Source organism: Electrophorus electricus, chromosome 15 (assembly GCF_041902795.1).
Source record: "Electrophorus electricus isolate QZ-2024a chromosome 15, ASM4190279v1, whole genome shotgun sequence".
Classification (NCBI taxonomy): domain Eukaryota; kingdom Metazoa; phylum Chordata; class Actinopteri; order Gymnotiformes; family Gymnotidae; genus Electrophorus; species Electrophorus electricus.
The window spans coordinates 1265258-1285094 of NC_137511.1; the positions used below are offsets into that span (position 1 = coordinate 1265258).

Below are 19837 nucleotides of genomic sequence, written 5' to 3' on the forward strand. Positions count from 1 at the left end.
CTGGTTGGAGTAGGAGCAAACAGGAAGTCCCTTTCATTCTTTTTCTCCCTCTTTCACTCTCGCTCTCGTCTCTCATCTTTTGATCTAGTTGGTCAGGTTTTTGAGCTGCAGCTATGGAGGAGGCAGCTATGCGCGTGTCCCGTGATGAAATTAGTCCCACTCTTAGACACCGCGAGGCTGCCGCTTTCTCTAACGCCAGTCAAGGCGGAGGGGACATGGGGGGGGGGGGGGGGTGATGTCACTGGAAACATTTCCATGGCGTACAGCGATGAAATGATTATTCCTCCGTCGAGGATGACCTCTCTGTGGCAGCGTGTAAGACCATGGCTCCGGGCCTCGGCACTCAACTGGCCCCATTCACAATAGCAGTGCTAAAACCAACAGCAGTCAGGGGATGTTAGGAATGAAGCATCTTTATGGCGAGCAGAGGGGGCCAGCAAGCCTGCCTTGCTCGGACGCCCTAATGACTGCGAGCGCCTCGTTAAGTGCTAAAGGAGACGGTATGTTTCTTGCAAACTAGCCTAGCAATGCCACATATCTGGGTTTCACTGATGTCTTAATTGTGTGAAACACAGACCTAGATTTCAATGGACAGCTGATATTACATCTCCATGACACTAACAACCTAGCATATATAAGGGTTGGTTAGTTATTTGGTGTCCTGATGTACCCTGCATAAATACTGCAACTTAGTGACTTGGGGTTTCAATAAAGCATGTACCTCTACTGTGAAAGGCTGCTATTAGCTGCTGGGAATGGCCATTAAAAATCTTTTAACCCCACGCAATAAGAATGCACTGAGGGTCTCATGAATATCAGTGCTATGTACATTCACTATGCTAATGGAGTGTTGGCAGTCTTGTGGTTCACTGGGTAAACGGGTTAGACTGAATCAGGTGTTGTACAAGAGATTCTGCATAATTACATAATCATTAGACACAAATGACCTTGGAAATGACGTCTATTTACATGCGTAGTGAGCTAAAGAGGCGACGCTATGACAGTGTTCCAGCGAAGCCACTTTGTCTCGAGTCGGAGTTAAGTTCCCAGTCATATAGGAGCGTGAAGACATGAACGCGCTCAGGAGAATGTAAAGAGCATAATTATCCTCTCTCTGCGCTTTTCCCAAAAAACAATTTCGAACACGTTACGTGAGCAATGAGAAGTTATCTGCGGTCTGTATAAATGTTATTTGGTTTGAATTGCTGAAGGGATTCTGCAAAAACACATTTCAGGCGGTTTGAAAACAAAATTAAGACTTAAGTCGCGTCTGAATTCAAAGAACAGCATACTCATAATGTAGCCTACAACCCCATTATTCAAAGCAGATGTTTGACATGCAGACCTGCCCAGGTTAGTGCGTTAACACCAGCGAAACAACAGCATCCAGTCTCTTGAGGATGGCTCCAGGTCATGGTGACGACACGGTCGACTCTGCGACGCTTGCTTATTTGCACCGGAAATGATTTACCGCGGTAATTTGACGATGGGAAAGGCAAAGAGATTTACGGTACTCCCGTGGGAACGATAATAAAATATCTTTTAACACCACTTATTTTTGCCGCTGGTCGCCCGAGGCAAACCAGCGGTTTCTACCCAGAACTATTCTTGATATATCATCTAATCTGTGATCAAAACCCAAACAGAAAATAGCTAATCTAGAATGGTCTAGACAAGAAAGAATTGTTCTTAATTGTTTTTACCATTAATCAGTACTTGAACTTTTCAAAGCAGGGAACTTTTCAGTGGTCTTCATAACAGAATTTGAAAGTGTTTGGATTAAAGCATGGGGAGGAAAACGCAGTCACCTCTACCACTGTTAAATATTTGCACATCGCTCATCCGCATTCCTGTTGTCATTATTTTAATAATATTAATAATAAGAAGAAATGTAATATATAGTAAATTATAGTAAGTGTAGTAAGTTCCTAGACGTGCCGATTCCCGCGGTGAGTCGAGTCCAGGGGGGAATGGCTAGCCTCGTTGAATGGCTGCACTTCGCCATGCTCGCCGCATAAAACGGAGTCTGAGTCATGGGAACTAAGACTAGAGTCGGACTCAAGTAGCCTGCTACTGCTGTAATGCGATGATATGCCCTGATGTATTGCATAGCATCAATAAATCAAAGGCAAAAAATAAGTTTTGAATAGCTTTCTTATTTCTCTTGCACTAATACGTTATTGTGTTCAATCATTCACTTTCCACTTTGACAGATCACAGCACGCCGACAGTGGAAAAATGTATACGACGAGTTGGGTGGTAACCCGGGAAGCACCAGCGCAGCCACGTGCACGCGAAGACACTACGAGAGGTAAATCCCACATGCACGCGCTGCTGCCATGTCCGTTTATGGAAGGGTCGCCAGATTCCATAGATCGTCACAACCGCTTTAAGTGCGCGAGGCAAATGGATTTCCTGTGCGGAGGCTCACGCGTACAGCTTCTGAATGAGTCATTTCCTGACGTCACTTAATAAAAGCAGTCAGTTAATGAATCATTTATAATGCGTTAATGAGGGTGTGGGTTACAGTTAACACTAACGTCGCAGGATATCGGGTTCTCTGGCGTTTATCTTTCTGATGTCTTTCTGATGTGCCTTATCTCCGTGCGTTAGGGCCTAATGATTTTCTGGAGATAGGAGATTGTCTCGTGCTATCATTAGCTTGGCGTGACATCAGTTGAGCAAAGAGGAGGTGGGGTGGTGTGTTAAATCCTGTGGGAAACATTGCGATCTATCGCTAAAATGTTGATGACTTAAAAGAGAGAAAGGAAGTGTTTAAATGTGTGTAGCGCAACGCGCAGTATTGGTTGTGGCATGGATGTAGTGGCGAAAAGGCTTCTTTCACGTCTTTGAAAAGCAAAATCCAACGCGACCTTTTAAGGTTCGCGAGGAGTGTGCCGAGATCGGAGGAGAGCGTGCGGCATCTGGCCAGACGCCATTCCTAACCTGGTGCTCGATCAATACCCGCAATAACACCTGTGCGCAGTGAATAACACGCTGCCAAAAGCCAAAGGAGCATCCTTGACTGAGCGAGCGGGCGCGTGCTGATGTGAGCGCGAGTAATTCATCGAATTAATTCCTTCCAGCAAATGTATCCGTTCTTTCCGGTCGGTCCTGCACCGAAAGGCCGCTCTGGCCGCGCGCGCTTCCCCGGCACGTCCTCAGTCTCGCGCCACAGGATCTGTGCGTTGTTCCGCGAGAAGCTGAAGCGGCTTTCTGCTGCAAAGCGGAGCGAGTGATCCACAGACGGGAACGAGGGGCTTTAACACGGCTACCTCGCTCATGTGAAACAAACCGAACACGCCTATTTCCCCCTTTCTGCTCTGTTTTTATAGAGGTTTAACCAAACTCTTAAAAGCACTTCGTTAAGTATTTAGGGACGCTTTCTAAGGCGACCAACTCGCTCGTGCGGTTTGTGTCGTGTGGTTTTGGAATTGGAGAATTGTGTCAGTTTTGAATTGCTAAAAGTTACATGGTGACATTACATGAAAAGAAAATGGAGAACCAAAAAAGCAGTTTTTGGATTTAAACAGGCATGTTTGGTCATTTGATACGTAAGCGCGAGTTGAAGCGATGTCATTTAAGGCAATAAAAGCGGACAACCCACAAAATCTGCAAATCAATATTTAACATCCTCTGCAGTACTGGCAGTCAGACTCTCACTCATCTTAATGATATTTATTTAGCTCTATCATCAGGTTAACTATCTGCTACTTGGAGAAGAGAGGAGGGGTGAGTGGAGGGTGGGGTGGGGTGGGGGAGTATGAAAAAAACATAGATTGCAAATTGGGTCATAAAAATGACATGAATAACCTTGAGAGAGACTGCAGCATTTCTCCCTCCCTCCCTGCTGCTTTTTAATTATATAGGTCAGTGGCACTGATCAATCAGGCCTCACTTATTTATTTAATCCTCCTCCTCCCAGAGAGGTCTTTGTTCCAGAAACATGCCGCCTGCGAATTCCGCTCCGCAGATAACCACATTCCCAGGCTCTTATCTGGAAACGTAGTATCTGGTTCAGGTGACTTTATTGTGGCATGTAAATTTATAGTGTCCCTTTTTAAAAGCTCTCCAGTCTCAGTTCTTTAAATGTCCATGAGAGGTCCAGGTCAGGAAGGACACACTGCCCACGCTGCACAATGTTAATGCTCGTGGACTTAAGTAACAGCATTGCGGTATTTCGCTGTTCATTTAAAAAGATCAACGTTAAATTGGTGTATGACAAAGTGCATCGTGGCATTTAGAGAGAGGGAGAGCGAGAGAGAGAGCAAAAAGAAACACGTCAGTTCCTCCCAGCGCTTTATTGATTTCTCGATCCCCTTTGGAATTAATGTTTGCTCTAAATTCAAACGAGCCACGCTTCACTGAATGCCTCCTTGAACTTCTAGCCAGTATGACAGCATTTTAATGCAAACCCTTTAAGGAAATTTTAATGATCCGTCTTTGAAGTACCATCGTTTCCTCTGAGGGTTGCATCAGCTACTTGCGTCCCTGGAGAGGTCGCAGCTTCTTTAGAGATTTCAGGCAGTGGTAAACAATAGCAATATTGCATCCATTATCTCCCTGTTATCATTATGCAAATCGTCGAGCATCACTTCACAATCTTTAAACCTCACTGCTGTGAGCTCGTTTGCCCATGACATCAAGAGTGACCTACTCTTATGAACACGCCAAGTATTGATCAGAATCTATCGGTGATAATCGCTGTATCTGTGTTTATAATCTTGATGAAATCTGTGTAATGGAAAGGAGCTTGGTGTATGAGACATGGTTGGCGTACAAAGCAGAGAAATCCTAATTAAATCCTTGATTGATCTAATTAGTTTATCATAGCGATTTGCATGGAGATTTGCAGCCTCATTGGCCCCAGTGAAATGCCGTCACTTCTGTTCTTGCTCGAGACAAAAGCATCTGATTATTAGCGGCAGCCTGACAGTGACTAATTGTGTCAGCCATGTTTGCTAATAAAGATAATGTGTTAGGTATGTTTTTTTTTTGCGCTGCTGGGAGAGGACGAAAGGGTTTGCCAATCCTTGGCGTTAAAACGGTTGAGTCAGCTAACTACAAGTGCCCCGCGTTCCATCGAGGTGTCATCCATGTTGGTCAAGTAGCTTTAATAGATTTTCTCATTCAGACTGCCCAAGGACGTGTAACCGACCCATATTAAACATTTACTAAGGTTAGTCTTTGCTTTCATAGGTGCATGGCCTGCCTGGCTTCACGCTCAGGTTCCCCAGCTATTTATAAAGCATAGATGAAAAAGGCCCTTCGCAAGGCTTTGTTTGGGAACGGGGATTTTTCCTTCTCATTAGCCGTGGCGGCATTGATGTAGTTTCATGTTTATTTGCTGGTCTTATTTATGCTTTTATCACTTTGGATCATTCATAAAAAGGGAGAGAGTGAGAGAGAGAGAGAGAGAGAGAGAGAGACACACAAAGAGCAAGAGGGAGAGAGGCCCATGTTTGTTTTGGACTGAGGAAGTCAGCATGTTCAAAGGAGCTGGAAGCAGAACGCGTAGGGCTCGGGCTCTAAATCATGACTGAGGAATCTGGCTCTCATTTGGACGGCCGCCGAACAAATTCCGACGACGAGATATTTTCTTGCCGAGGATTTCTGAGCATTCAGGACATACAGTACAAGAGCTCGGCAGTCATTACATATTATTCATCTGGCTTCATAATTGAAGTTGGCTTTTGGAAGTTAACGAGTTTATGCCTTCAGGGAATGAATGAGGTCATTTTCAGAGTAAAAGGCAGCAGTGACAAAAGGCCCACTCTGGCTTTACTTCGCCACCCTGTTTAACTGTGCAGATCCAGATTAGTTCAGGGGTCGACTTCTCCACAAAACCTTTCAGGGTTCCAGCAGAGCTGATGCAGTGTTCGGTTTTCCTCCTCACTCATACACAGTGCCCAGTCGCACTCTCTCCCCGTCCGTCTCTGTGATTAATGCAACGTTTGCCCCCTGCAGAGAATGAGGCGAGCTGCTTGCATTCTTTCTTTTTTTTTCTTTCTTCGAAGTGCACTGGATTTTGTGCCATTTCAAGGCTCGGGGTCCGGCGGCGTCTGAGCAGGGTTCAGAGGCTGCGGGGGCCCAGGTCTACCGCTCAGCTGTTCTCTCCATCACGCTCAACCTCAGGCCACGGGTTGTTTGTTTTACATTCATTTAGCATCAGAAGGAAGTCGCCAAACTGACATCTACACACACACACACACACACACACACACACACACACACACACACACAGACACACACACACACACACACACAGACCAGCTTCATGAGATTTCAGAGCCTGCCTCACCCTGAGAGACCTGTCTCTTCCAGTGAACTTTTGGGCGACGTCTTTAATATGCAGTCATGTTTGATCCTGAACATGCCATCCCCCTACTGATGCCAAAGGCTCCGGAACGAGATGAATGGGAGAATAAAATTGTTGGTGTCAACGACCGTTTGTCTTAGATATTATTGTGCTGGGACCTGGAGTGTAGGAAGGGGGAGAAAGGGTTTTTTCTCTCTCTCTTTCCTCTCACACACTGCTGCTGTGTGGGTCTCAATGACAAGGGTGCTGAAAATAGAGTTGATTAGGTTGGTATGTGCAGTTGTAATACTTTACTCCCCTCTAAGTGGGCTCTCAGTGCTGGGAAGCCTGCCACCTTGTGCACAAGCAGGAGAAGTACACCATCAGTATGAAGCATTGCAGAGTAAGAGGGCCGGCTGAGAAACCGCATCGTCCAACGTAATTACATTCATTAGGACAAATACAGACACACTGGTAGACTCCAGCCACCCTAAATGTTAATAACCCACCTATACAGTAATTGAACTGGTTACACTAATGGCTTCAGTGATGACTGTTAATTCTGTCATCTTTACTTTAAGCTAACTTTTTCCATTATGATTTATGTATTGAATTAGTAAAAAAATAAAAATTAAAAATGTTATTATTATATTCACACATAAGTAGCAGCCTACATATGGTTCAAATGTCAGTTTATGTAACACCTTTTATGACTGTGATAAATGTGCACTGTATATTTGTCTGTTACTGTGGCAACATTCAATTGTCCAGCAGTGTTTTTCCCTCTCAGATGTGATCTTATGGGATTACGTAATGGTTATATAAACTAACAAAGCTGTTTGCTCACGCTATTTTAGACAAAAGCAAGTGGAGTATTGATTGTAGGATCTTGTGGGATGTAATGGCAGAGACAGCATTCCCAGTAGCACTGTGAAATGCCAGTAATTTTGCTCTGTGGTGCAGAGAAATGAAAAACAGGGCCTGGACTTAACCACTCAGCCAGTATGTGCATTTCTTTACACATGTGTGAGTGGTAAATAGAAATTAAATTTGGCTTTGAATTCTTGGGCACAAAACTGGAAAACAGAAAATGGGAAGAAAAAAAGCCTATGAGGTCATTATTTTGAGGGCTATGAGTGTGTGACATGAATTCAGAACGGGGCCATTTTTCGCTGTCATCTGCTTCAAGGGCTGCACTTAGCCAGATGCTGGCTGCCTATTTTGAATCTGACCTCCAAGTTTGCAGTCTGTGAGCCTGTGCATGCGGGGCTACTCACTTCCTAAACAAGGCCTGTGAGGCGTGGGGTGTGGAGGAGCGGGGTGAAGGTGATTGGTTGGGGGGGGGCTAGACCCCACAGTGTAGGAAGAGCGCCACTAACCTCAGCCCAGTTTCCTGTGCCACTAACAGCCACACACTCCCAGAGGATGCTACACACACATAAGACAGCCAAAGCCACATGGCCCTGGGCCAGCATAGTGGGCGGGCACTGCCGCTCGCCGCGCCCAATAGGTATAAGGGTCTGCCTGTCATTTGACTTCTGTTCCAGGTTGGCACGTTAGCCCAGGCCTTTTCTCAGCGGCCTACTTGTTCTGGAGAGCCCGTTGGAGGATCCCCATGCCTCTGTGCCTTTTTGGCCACCTGCAGCTCCACCCGAAACAGCCACAGCGGCAGCAGAGGGAGAACACAGATGCTCAGAGACATTGTGCTTTTTAAGCACTGCTATCGCTCGCAACCAGTGTTTTTTGGCACCCGAAAAGCATTTCTCAGGACCAGTCGCCATGGAAATGGGTGTTATGTAAGAGGCCAGATTAGAGGCCACAAGGACAGAGAGGTGCAGCAAAAGAATCATATTACCCACTCAGTGGCACTCGCAGGGGAGATGGGCACACACACACACACACAACCGCATGCAAGCACACACACACACACACACACACACACACACTCACACACACACTCTCTCTCTCACACACACACACACTCACACACACACACACTCACACACACACTCACACTCTCTCTCACACACACACACACTCACACACTCACACTCACACTCTCTCACACACACACAGACACACACTCACACTCTCTCTCACACACACACACACACACACACTTGCATACACACACACACAATCACACACACACACACACACACACACTCACACACACACTCACACTCACACTCTCTCACACACACACACACACACACACACACACACTTGCATACACACACACACACACACACACACACAATCACACTCACACACACACACACACAACCGCATGCAAGCACACACACACATACGCACACTTTTTAGGCTGCCATCTCTGTTGCAGTGCCCTTATCTGTCAGCGTTATGAAGAGGCCTTTATTCTCTCCACGATTCCTAAAGTAATTACGCGTTTGAATTAATGATGGAGAACTGTTATGCATAAAAGAGTCACCCCATTGCTGGATGATTTCAATTTAGACAAATTCATGTAGGCATACTAATCATTCAAAGGCCATGAATATATTTATTTGGCTTTAAAATATGCAAATGTGCCTGATTTGTCTGTCTAATAAGATCTATTCATACATGTATTCAAATTTGCGGCATTACCCTAAGCATGGTCTTTTGGTCACAGATTTATTTATACACATTTTCAGTACCTAATAAACACTCTCTAACCTTGAGACATTGGCATTTCTAATAATGACAGTACCCATTGATTACAGAATGGGATCTGTGTGTTCAGACATTGAACATGTTACCGTCAGGTGAGATGTTGTCCATATGTGCCTGTGCTGGTAACTACATACATAACTTGGTTACAGAGTGCATCAGGTTAATTGAGCAGGTCTGCTGCTTTTTTGGTGCTAATGGTCATTTAGTGACCTTTGACCTCTAGGCTTTGGGCTGACCTTTCGAAGGTCCCATGCACACCAACTCAGTGGACTCCCTAATATGTCCTCCTCCACCAAATCATTCCCACCATTCGTCTTTAAAGCTTGAAACTGTTGGAGCACCTCAAGGAGCACAGGGAGGTGCAGAGCTCACCCTCTTGCAGTGAGGCCTTAGGGGGACAAGGATACCTGCGCATGCACCCGGATGCAGCTTCTGCGGGGCTTTGGCAAGCAAGCGGCAACGTCCCGCCACACCGGGACGTCCTGGAAGCACCGTTGGCCACGCTGCATTTTTCCAGGCCCAAGCGGGACCCAGCCGAGCAGAGCGGCCCATGACGATGGATTTAACATAACCGAGCACAGTTTGCGCTCAGCCTTGTCCTGCTGTATGCTGCCGCTGTGCTTCTTAAAGCCCCACCGCCTCTACCACGTCCAAGACCGTGCTCAGTTTTCAGCGTATGAGACCGCGATTACCGAGTCCAGCTCTTGAGTGGGTGATGGTGGTGGAGGTTGTGGGGGACAGGATATCAGAAGGGAGCTCATGATGACATGAGTCTACCCCACTGTCTGTGGGGTAGCCGTGCAGACTGACTCTAGTGGACTGAGCAGCTCAGCGCTCCTGCCCTGCCCTACTGCTCGCTGGCAGGCCGCTATCACCGTTAAGTTAAACTCATGCACAGAGATGTAATCATTCACTCTGGAGATGGTGTGTCGACAGCTGGGGGGAGCAGGGTGGGCCAGCATTGCCCCCAATTTCCAAGTACAGTAAATGGAATACTTTGTGTAGCCACTGGAAGCTTTTTGTGTCTGCAGAGCGAGTTCATATTAGAAGCATCATGGCAGTTCTGGTTCATTTCCTGGTGAAATGGATTTGTGACTGAGATATGGCTTTTCCTGACAATCAACAAACTCCTTATTTATTATTTAGCGTACAAGGCTGAGTGCAAAGGCCAACCCATTGGGCCAGTCCCCCCACAACTCCCTCATCATCTTGTGTTTTTTCTTTTAGTTTGGTTGCCCCCCCCACATTCCCCGTATCCCCCCCCTCGTTCTCATAAAGGAACGTTTAATTGCAGATTTCCTGTTCTTGGCATGATGCCATGTACCAGCTGTATGGAATGTAGCTGCTATGCTGCTGTCTAGTTGCCAGCAGCTGAGGTCAGTAAAAACAACAAAAATACAAAAACTGAAGTTGTGCAGACCCTTTCAGCCTCTTAGAAGCTCCACCCCTCCCCTCCTGAGGAAATATGCTGTTCTAACTTGGAAGGAAAAGATTTTCTCTTGTATTTCTTTTCTGTTAAGTGAAAAGGGAAGGTACTGGTAACTTGGCATATCCATACATGGACATGTGCTGAAAATGTTGTGTGTGGGGCTTGCTTTTGTTACTCACTAACCTCACTAGAGGGTATTTCCATTCTTATCTCAACAATCAAACATGTGAAACACCCACATATAAATACACAAATTAAGTGGTAACAATTGATATCAATGATACCCTGGAAAACAAGGCAAAATGAGGCCAGTGTCAGCATAATTTTGGCAACTGTACACAAACTACAATGAGGAGATATAAGAGCTGCTCACAGCGTATGGGGGCATATTGGAGATTTCAGAGGATTAGCTACAAAGATAAGTCATTGTGCACATTATTATGCCTCCATTATATAAACATGAATTGAAACATTACAGTGGGAATCAGGTATTTGGCGGCTGCCCGCTATTTTGATTCGACCGCGTGGAGCGAGCCGTTTTCCAGTTTTAGCAGCTGTAACATGTTTAAACTCTTTTGGTAATGGGATCTGAAGATGAATGCTCCCTCTGGGCTCCTGCTTAGCTTTGCCGTTGGCTGGCTGCCAAACCCCAGCCAACATAGTTCTCCTGCGTGCCCCCCCGCCTGTCACAGCCCCTGCCTGAGCATGCTCAGTGCGACCCTGCTCCAAGAGGCCTGGGTGGCTCACTGTTGAGTAAACACCCGGCCGAGCAGAATAGCGGAAATGAATTCCTCCGGAGATGCCTTGCAGATTTTATTAAATGAGGGGAAAAAAGGAGATAAAGAGAGAAAGAGAGTACGAGGGAGATTTCCAGTGATACGAGCTGGAAGGCGAGAGAAGGAGAAAAGCAGAGGCTGCTAAATAATTGAGACAGAGCAGCTGCCACAGCCAGCGCATCTCCAATCCTGTCACCTCCTTTTTGGTGTGCCCAGATTACAACGCACCAAATGTAAAATGTATTTTGATTATGGCTGCCGTCTTCCAGGTGGATATTTATAATTCCGCATGCCTCTGACAGCTTCCTCCCGGCCTCATTAATCACAGCGAGGCACATTATAAAAACTTCGAGCCTTGCAAGCGGAGCGGTAGATTACAGCGTATGTATCACCCCATCCAATTACCAGAGCCTCTATCAAGCTTCTCCATCATCAGGAGACAGACCGGAGCGGATAGCGCCGGCCGGGGTCTCCGTGTGCTCAGCTCGTGCTCGGCGGACAAAGAGCAATAAGCCCGTACTGCGGCATTTCGGATGTAAATCGGAGCTGTGTCCACTTGGCTTTAGCTGGGCGAGGTAGGTACAGGTTAAAGGTCAGTAGTGCAGAGAGAGAGGACTGTGAAAGGGGGCACCCATGTGTCATCGCTGCCAGGAACTGGACCGCTTTTAATTGGGATCAAGTGCACTCTCCCCCATTTGTCCCAGATGCTTCATTGAGGATGAGGTATTTGAGTGTGTGTGGGTGTGTGTGTGTGCGTGCGCACACATAGGTCTTCTGAGCAAATTCTATAAATCCTATAGAAAAATATAAAAACATGTGGGGCGCTGAGAGGTGGGACTAATGACAAGCCTGCTTTAGCAAGTGCAGCAGTGCTCTCAGGAGGACAGAAGGAGGACTCCCTCCCCCGTCAGCGAGCGAACGTACACATGGTCACTGTGACCAGTTAGCATTCTCGAACTGGTTTGACAGTGTGGGGCCATTCGTTTTCAAGGATTCTGGGGCTTTGCTGTAAAATGGAAGTGTGCTGACCTGAGAGAAAATAGCCAAATACAGAACATGGGGGGGAAAAGGTCCTAAAAAATAATAAATATTTGATCATTTGTTTGCTTGGAAAGTGTTGTAGATAATTCCAACGTCAGCACAGGTAGTCATTGTGAAAATATCCACTGTGTTACTTCTGAAAGCAGCTGTTGTGAGTACACAGCTCTGGGGAAATCAAGATCTCAGCATACTAAATATTTTGACTGAGGAAGCAGATGCATTTTCCTGGAACTCCTCATCCGTCATTGTTCCAAAGAATGAAGACAGGGTTGTTTAATGTGGCAAGAGAGCTAGGCGGAATACAAAAGCATTCCCTGAGTCAGTTTGTGGTATTTGGGCCAGAGTGCTAAACCTGTCTCCCTTCCCTCTTCTCCAGGCTAATTCTGCCCTACGAAAGATACACGAAAGGAGAGGAGGACAAACCACTACCCCCCATCAAACCCCGAAAACAAGAGGCCGGCTCCCAGGAGGGAGGCACCAAGACAAAGGTCCCGGCCACGAAGCGCCCCAAAGATGACCAAAATCCGAAGGGCCGGAATGAAAAGGATGGCACAGCCAAAGTCTCTGAGCCGGTCAGTCTCCCATTCTCACAGCGAATCCCAAGAAGCATCAGAACAACTCTTTCTTTTTCAAAACAAGCAGCAGAAAGAGGGTGGGGGGACCATGACAGGCCACTTCAGACTGACTGCCTTTTGTCTCTTTAACAAATAAGCCGTCAAAGGCCTGTAAGAATAGTGCTGTCAGGAGCAGCTGGTTTTAACATAATTATTTGAGCTGAATCGTAGGCCCTGACCGCTGTGCCACAGCGTGGTAAATCAAATGGTATTTCCCTGCCTCACTGACTCCAGGCGAATTTTTACGCTTTGCCTGATTCAGTTATACTCTCCCTGTGAACCTCTGGACTAGAGAACAGTGGGTGCGCTCTCTCTCTCTCTCTCTCTCTCTCTCTCTCTCTCTCTCTCTGCCTTCTAGTTTTGCTGCACAAATCAAGTGAAGGAGAAAAGATCGTGGCCAAGTTACTGTTATTGACAAAGCCTCTTGTGCAGAGAGCGGTACTACGGGAGGCTGCGGTGGAGATGCCTGCTATCAGATCTGATCGGCTGTTCTGTGCCAGATGAGCAGAGGCCATATTTTAGTTCTTATATAAACCGCAGGCTTATTTTTATCCACGAAAAAAAGCCAATAAATCCATGGTGATTTGCAAATGTCTTTCCAGTTAAGCAAAAACATGAAACAAAAGGGGATGCGAGCCGCGACTCTACGAGGGGAATGAAAATTGAGTTATTATTTTCACATGAATAACCAAATGATTACAGAGAAGATGAAAGGAGCGTTTGAATTTTTCTCTTGAAGTGTCAAATTTCGACACGTTTCAGCGCCGCCGTGCTGCGCATATTCATTTGGGCCGTGCGTGGATTGAGTGATCGGCTGTGGGGCAGGAACAATGGGAGCTGTTGTCGGGGCTGACTGCTTTTCCAGTGGCATGCCCAGCTCATCCGTCTGGTATGTTCTGTAATTTGAAAGCCCTCTCCAGATAATTGATTGTACATTGTACAAGGGAGAATACAGGAAAAAAAGGAATTCTCCATTTGAGGCAAAGCCTAGATAGGGTAAGATTTGGGGGGGTGGGGGCATGACATTTCAGCCAAAGTTATAGATCTCAGATGTAAGAGAGGTTTTGAGAGGCAGATGCTGGGATTTGTCTCATGTATCCCATGTCAGTGGAATATAATCAGGGCATGTACAAATATAGGCATGCTTCTCTGGTAAGAAGCAGAGCATTGTCAGCACTGATAATTCAGTCCTTCCTCAGGCACCAAAGACAATCAGGGCTATTGAGTGATACATGCCTTTCCAACCGGCAGTCACACCCCATTACGACTGTGTAATCTTGGCTGTTACTCACCAGCCTCTAAGACCCCCATTCGGCATTGTATTAAGGGCACGTCGGAGCAAAGCCCCTCGGGCCGGAGACTCGCTGATCCTGAAGGTCAGGGGTGATCGGCCTCACAATGCCTAACGGGTGCTCACCCTTCTGCTCAGCAGAATAGACTTACAAAACGGTGTGAGTGTATTCAGCGCCACTCCATCTGATAGAGTGCCATAAGAACTGTGCAGAAGTATGTGCGAAATTGGACACCAGATAAGGGTTTCTTTCCTTTTCCACATCAACGAGCAGTACCTGCTGTCGGGGCATGGCGGAACGCGATACGCGCACAGGCTGTTATTCGCAAGTGGTTGCGTATTTATCTGGGCTGAGTAGGCGAACGTATTCAAAGAGATGAGCCAGCATTTTTCCTGACATGCACGCGTTTCACCCGCCGACACCGTTAATGAGCGGGAGGAGCCAGGCCTCCGTGGGCGCATGTTGTACCACAGACCTGCTAGTACAACACACTACGCACGTCTGGGGTTTGCCCGCCCTGCACTGCCTGGACAGAGGCGTGGCACAGTCACCTGTGCACATCTGCTGTCGCTGCCACTCTGAGCAGCTCCGTGTAAACATCTGACTGTTTCCTTCCTTATACAGCATTTCTCTCATTTTGGATCTTCTCTGTTTACAAGTGAAATGGAGGAGGTGGCAGAGCTGCTTTATGCAACCTCACCTTATATTCCATTTATAGAGAGTGTTTTTTTTTTTAAGTTAAACTCTAGAGGAGTGCACTCCAGAGGCTAGCCTTGTCGTGTCAGTTAAACATTCAGCTGTACAGTCGACAATCAGGCTATCCTTCAGCTGGCAAGGATTCACACAACTTGTTTGAACCTTTTGAGGCCATAGATGTCATCTGTTTGTAAATTGAACTCACGTTTTGTTCCTGGTGTTGGCCACAAGGGAGTGGATTGTGCCGAGTTCATCCCTCGTGGAGGGCCTCTGTTGAGAGGTAATTTGTGAGAAATCCACGGTGAACCTGCATGAATTTGCATAAAGAGTACAGTATGGCTAGATCGCGCAGTGCTGCAGCACAAAGCTCGGTGATTAAACAGCTTTTTGTCTCCGTGCATGTCTGTGTCTCCAGGGTGTGGAGGACGTAGAGGACAAGGAGCAGCCCCAGGAGGAAGGGCTGGCAAAGCAAGCGACACAGAGGCCCCAGCTTCCCGTGCAGCGGGAGGCCGAGGTGAGGAGTCCAGCCGCAGAAGACGGAGGCGATGTCCCACTGGTCATCAAGGAGGAGGAGGAGAAACCAGCACTCCAGAAAGCTTCCTGGGACGGTGGCCCACACGAACCAGTCCATAGAAGCAAGCACGCATCACTTCCGCAGGACGGCACGCCACTCAAATCAGAGGACTCAGAGGTGTTTCCTGTCGCTGCCTCGATGCCACTTCGCCACTCGAACCCCCGCCCTCACGCACAGGACCAATGGCAGCATGGGACGCCAGAGTACAAGGCACCTGCACATACCCTGGGGAACACTGAACAAGCTGCCACAAACGACAGCCAGAACCACGTGGGAATGGTGCTGCCCACTCCAAAGCAAAGACCCCCACAGCCCATCTCTGTGCCAGAGGTCCCAACAGAAAGGGCTGAGCTCCCCACCAAAGAGGAGACTTTCAGCTATCACCCACTGCTCTATCCTCGGGGCAACCCTGGCATCATGTCTCCCCTAGCCAAGAAGAAGATGCTGTCCCAGGTCAGTGGCACCAGCATGCCTAGTAGTTTCCCCTACGGTCCTCCACCCCCATTAGTCAACAAAAAGGTGTCAAGCAGAAGCACGGAGGAAACAGCTGCTGGGCAACTGGGCCCTGAGGTCCCTCCCACCGCAAACGAGGCGAATGTGGTGATCAAGCGTCCATCCGTCATCCAGCATGCTCAGAGCTTCAAGCCTCGAGGCAGCGAGGACAAAAAGCCTTCTGTGGAGCCCACCCAGAGGGAGGTGGGTGGTGAGGGGGAGTCGTACCCTTCAGAACACCCCCAGAACCAGCCACTCCACCAGCCCCAGCCGAGCACCACAGCAGAGTCCTACATGACGAGAGCCAACTCTCACTCCAGCATGGAGAAGTCTGTACAGATACCTCGTCCTGGGCAGGCACCTAGCTTCCTCAGTGACTTCTACTCCTCTCCACACCTGCACAGCCTCTATAGACAGACTGAACACCATCTGAGCAAGGAGCAGCTGAGCAAGTATCTGAACAGAGAGACTTACCCACGGGACTGTGAGACCGCACATGGTTTCTCCCAAAACCAGCACCCTGACAGCGGAAGCCTGACTTACTGCGCCCGTTTGAACCAGAAAGAAAAGGGCCCTCCCATTGAAAGGGTGACAGAGGAGCAACCAACAGACCTGAGCCTCCCAAAACCCACTCCACACAAATTGCCCCACTCCACCTCATCTCTCTGTGGCCTCCAACATTCCATGATGCAACAGGATGTTAAAAGCACTCCTCTGTTCCAGGCTGGCAACAATCAAAGCTCAACCCTGGACTACCACCCCAGAGCCTGCCGTGTCCCTCCAATGACTGTTTCCACTCCCAAGAAGGTGGTGGAACCCCCATCCAAAGCACACAATGTCCGAGGAGAAGAGACAATGAGCTTCAAGATAGAGGAGATGGCTCGGCCCATCCTGAGCAGCAAAAGCAGCCCGCAGAACGTCGGCGCCGCACGGCCTCTGAAGAGGAGCCTGGAGGAGCTGGAAAACGGACACACGGAGAAGAAGATCCGGGCCGTGACGCCCATGCACTGCTCCACGCCGAGAGATGTTGTGGTGAAGGTGCGGACCCCAGAGCCCGATAACGAGTCGATGAAGCCGGCAGAGCCGGCCCACGCCGTGCACATCAACAGCTACGTGGCCGAGGGACACAAGTTCCCACTGCACTCGCCCATCTTCCCAGGGCTGTATCCCGGGGCTTTTGTATCTCAGGTACAGGACATGTGTGACAGCCTGAGCCCCCACGTCCCCCCTGGTTACTCTCATCCACTGCAGTACTTGAAGAACCAGAGTGTCCTTTCGCCACTCATGCCCCCCTTCGCCATTCATTCCATAATGATGCAGAGACAGTTGCTGGCCCAGGCGGCCAATCCAGCCCACCTGTACAGACACCCGATGGGGACATCGTATGGGGACATTCTCCACCATGGCCTCTACCCCATGTCAGCCCTTAACCCCCAAGCTCCTTTCAGCCCCCCTCAGCTCTCCTCGGTTCATCCTAGCACCAAACTTTCCTAGACTGAGTAGCCAGACATGCCGCTAGCTGGAGAGGCTTAGCAGACACTCCAGACTCACACCCAAATGGTCCCTCTTCCCAGGAAGCATGACCATGCTGTCTACCACACGGCTAGCATTGTTCTCTAGACACTTTGAAAAGAAGTCTGTTTCTGTTTTTTTGTCTCTTCTTTTGCCACTTAATTTTAGGATTTGCACATTTCTTTGAACATGGTCCATCTGATTGTGTCTTGTTCCCAACACGTTGTTTGCAGTTGTCTGTTGTCTGGTTTCTCTAAGTGTTGCCTTGGCATGAGCACTGAAGTTAGTGAAGGGTATTATGTCCCGATGGAGGAGAAGCAGCTCTCACTGAACTTCCAGGGTGCTCAAAGGATATAAACAAGGCGGGTGACAAATCAAATCAATGCAATCGTAGCAATGCTATTTCAATCAATCTGCAGAACTCCGGTTTGAAACACTATCAGAACATAATGCAGGAGTGCTGCCTGGTGAACTGTTGTACTTTTTACATATTAATCCTTACTGTGCATCTTTTTTATGTATCAGTGTGGTAGTATAGTGTGTTCATATTTCAAGCCTGCAAGGGTTAAACTAGTAACATCTGAAATTTTGTTTCATCCACAAGAATCACAAGAGATCAGAACATTGCAGTTTGTTGTGTTACACAGTTACATGTAAATAAAACTAACTAAGCTTTCCTTGAAAGAATCTTAAACTTTGACGATAAAATGTGAGTTAGGTTTCACACGCTTTTCTGACCACCATCCACTGACATCCCCTTCGGTTCCTCTCAGTCAGTGAAGCTCCTCCTGTTTGCCAGGGCAATGTGGAATGTGTTTGTCAAATGTAGGGCTGAGGTGTTTGTACATAACCTTAGCTAACTGAAAACACTTTGTGTCATATTCACTGGCTACTGTAATTTCTGGCTGCGCTGAACCGTGAGTTCCAGTACGGGATTGGAAGGCTTTGCTTGTGACGGGATGAATTTCCACATCCGGGACTACTCTCTCATGTCAGAAAGTGGCTTTTGTCTTTACAGGCATACCCTTGTGATCACAGTTTACTCAGAGGAATTCCTTTCAGGAGATTTACCCAAGTTTAAGACCAGGGATGCAGGGATGGTGTGGAGGGGAATTTTAGAAGCACTTAGTGAAGCACACACATAAGACCCCTGCTGACTGTTTCTTCTGAAAGTTGTATAGCAGTGGTTGTCCAAAGTTGTTTAAAATATGTTTGGAAAAAAAAACTGTATTGGCAGTGGTCCGTTCATAACAATTCTGTGTTAAATGATGTGTAACACAAGAAAATAGTTATCAGTAGAAAAAAATATATAATTTCTTTGCACAAAGGATTTTGGAAAAGTACCAACATAATTTGAAAGTGACACAATCTTCCTAGGGGTAATCAATTTTTTGTATGTATTAGTAGGAGAAATTAAACTTAAAATTTCAAGAAATGTATTTGCTCCAACAGTGTTTGGAGTAGCACTCAAGGTTGCTATGTAACATTTTTAATAAGAAATAAACGTTTTTATAACTTAAGAAAGTCTATCCTTTATCCAGTCCTGCTGTGTGTTGGCTGTAGGGATGGGCGAACTAAATATTTTCCATTATCAAGATGATAACAATATGACATCAAAATATGACAAAAAAAATTATCTTTTATATGCTCTTAAAAACTAATAACTCGTAATAAATCTTAACTTTCAAAGTTAAAACATGAACGTGAGCAAATTGCAGTAGGAAATCTTGTTTTATTGCATTTTGTTGTGCAAATGGATGTTTACACTTGAGGTATCTGTGCAAGCATGGAACAAAAGTAGAGGTATTTAATCAGATGTTTTAAATAAACTCAAGAACTTGGAAACATTTAAATAATTACTGTTATGTTTTAATGTTTAATTACTGTAATGCAACTTATTTCCCTGAATTCAAAAAGTGTGTTTTTCCATCAGAATAAAGTATTACTTGGACAGGATTAGTTTTCCAGACATTATGTCTGCAAGTAATTTTACAGAGAAGGAAGTGACTACCGGTTCTTTATTTAAGATCAGAGGTGGCTACTCAACTTTGCATTGCAGATACACATTTACATTTACAGCATTTAGCTAACGCTTTTATCCAAACACAACTTGAGCAATTGAGGGTTGGGGTCTTGCTCAGGGCCCCAACAGTGGCAGCTTGGCAGTGGTGGGGCTTGAACTGGCAACCTTCTGATTATTAGATGAGTAGCCCCACACAAAAACTCACGACTGGTCAAAACATACCTTCATGAAAAATAAATGAAACATAATTTATCTGGACTGTTATTAACCAGCAGAACTGTCAATGCAAAATGTTGATATTTTGAATATCAGTAGGCTACATATATGTGGTAGAAATTACCTAAAGCGCCCAGAAGTGTTGCTCCTGAGAAAAGGACTTTGGCAAGTAAACGCCAAAGCATATAACACAAGTAA

General features: G+C 46.7%; 1 protein-coding gene across 2 annotated transcripts in view; it reads left to right on the forward strand.

Moving 5' to 3' along the window:
- arid5b (AT-rich interaction domain 5B) overlaps positions 1-19356 on the forward strand; it is a 67036-nt gene extending 47680 nt beyond the window's left edge. For both annotated transcript variants that reach the window (XM_027021639.3, XM_081698041.1), the window contains 3 exons: positions 2214-2311; positions 12597-12792; positions 15238-19356. In XM_027021639.3, coding sequence (XP_026877440.2) covers positions 2214-2311; positions 12597-12792; positions 15238-17382 — 2439 coding nt within the window. In that variant the 3' untranslated portion in view covers positions 17383-19356. The remainder of the gene's footprint in view (positions 1-2213; positions 2312-12596; positions 12793-15237) is intronic.
- Positions 19357-19837: the final 481 nt, after the last annotated feature.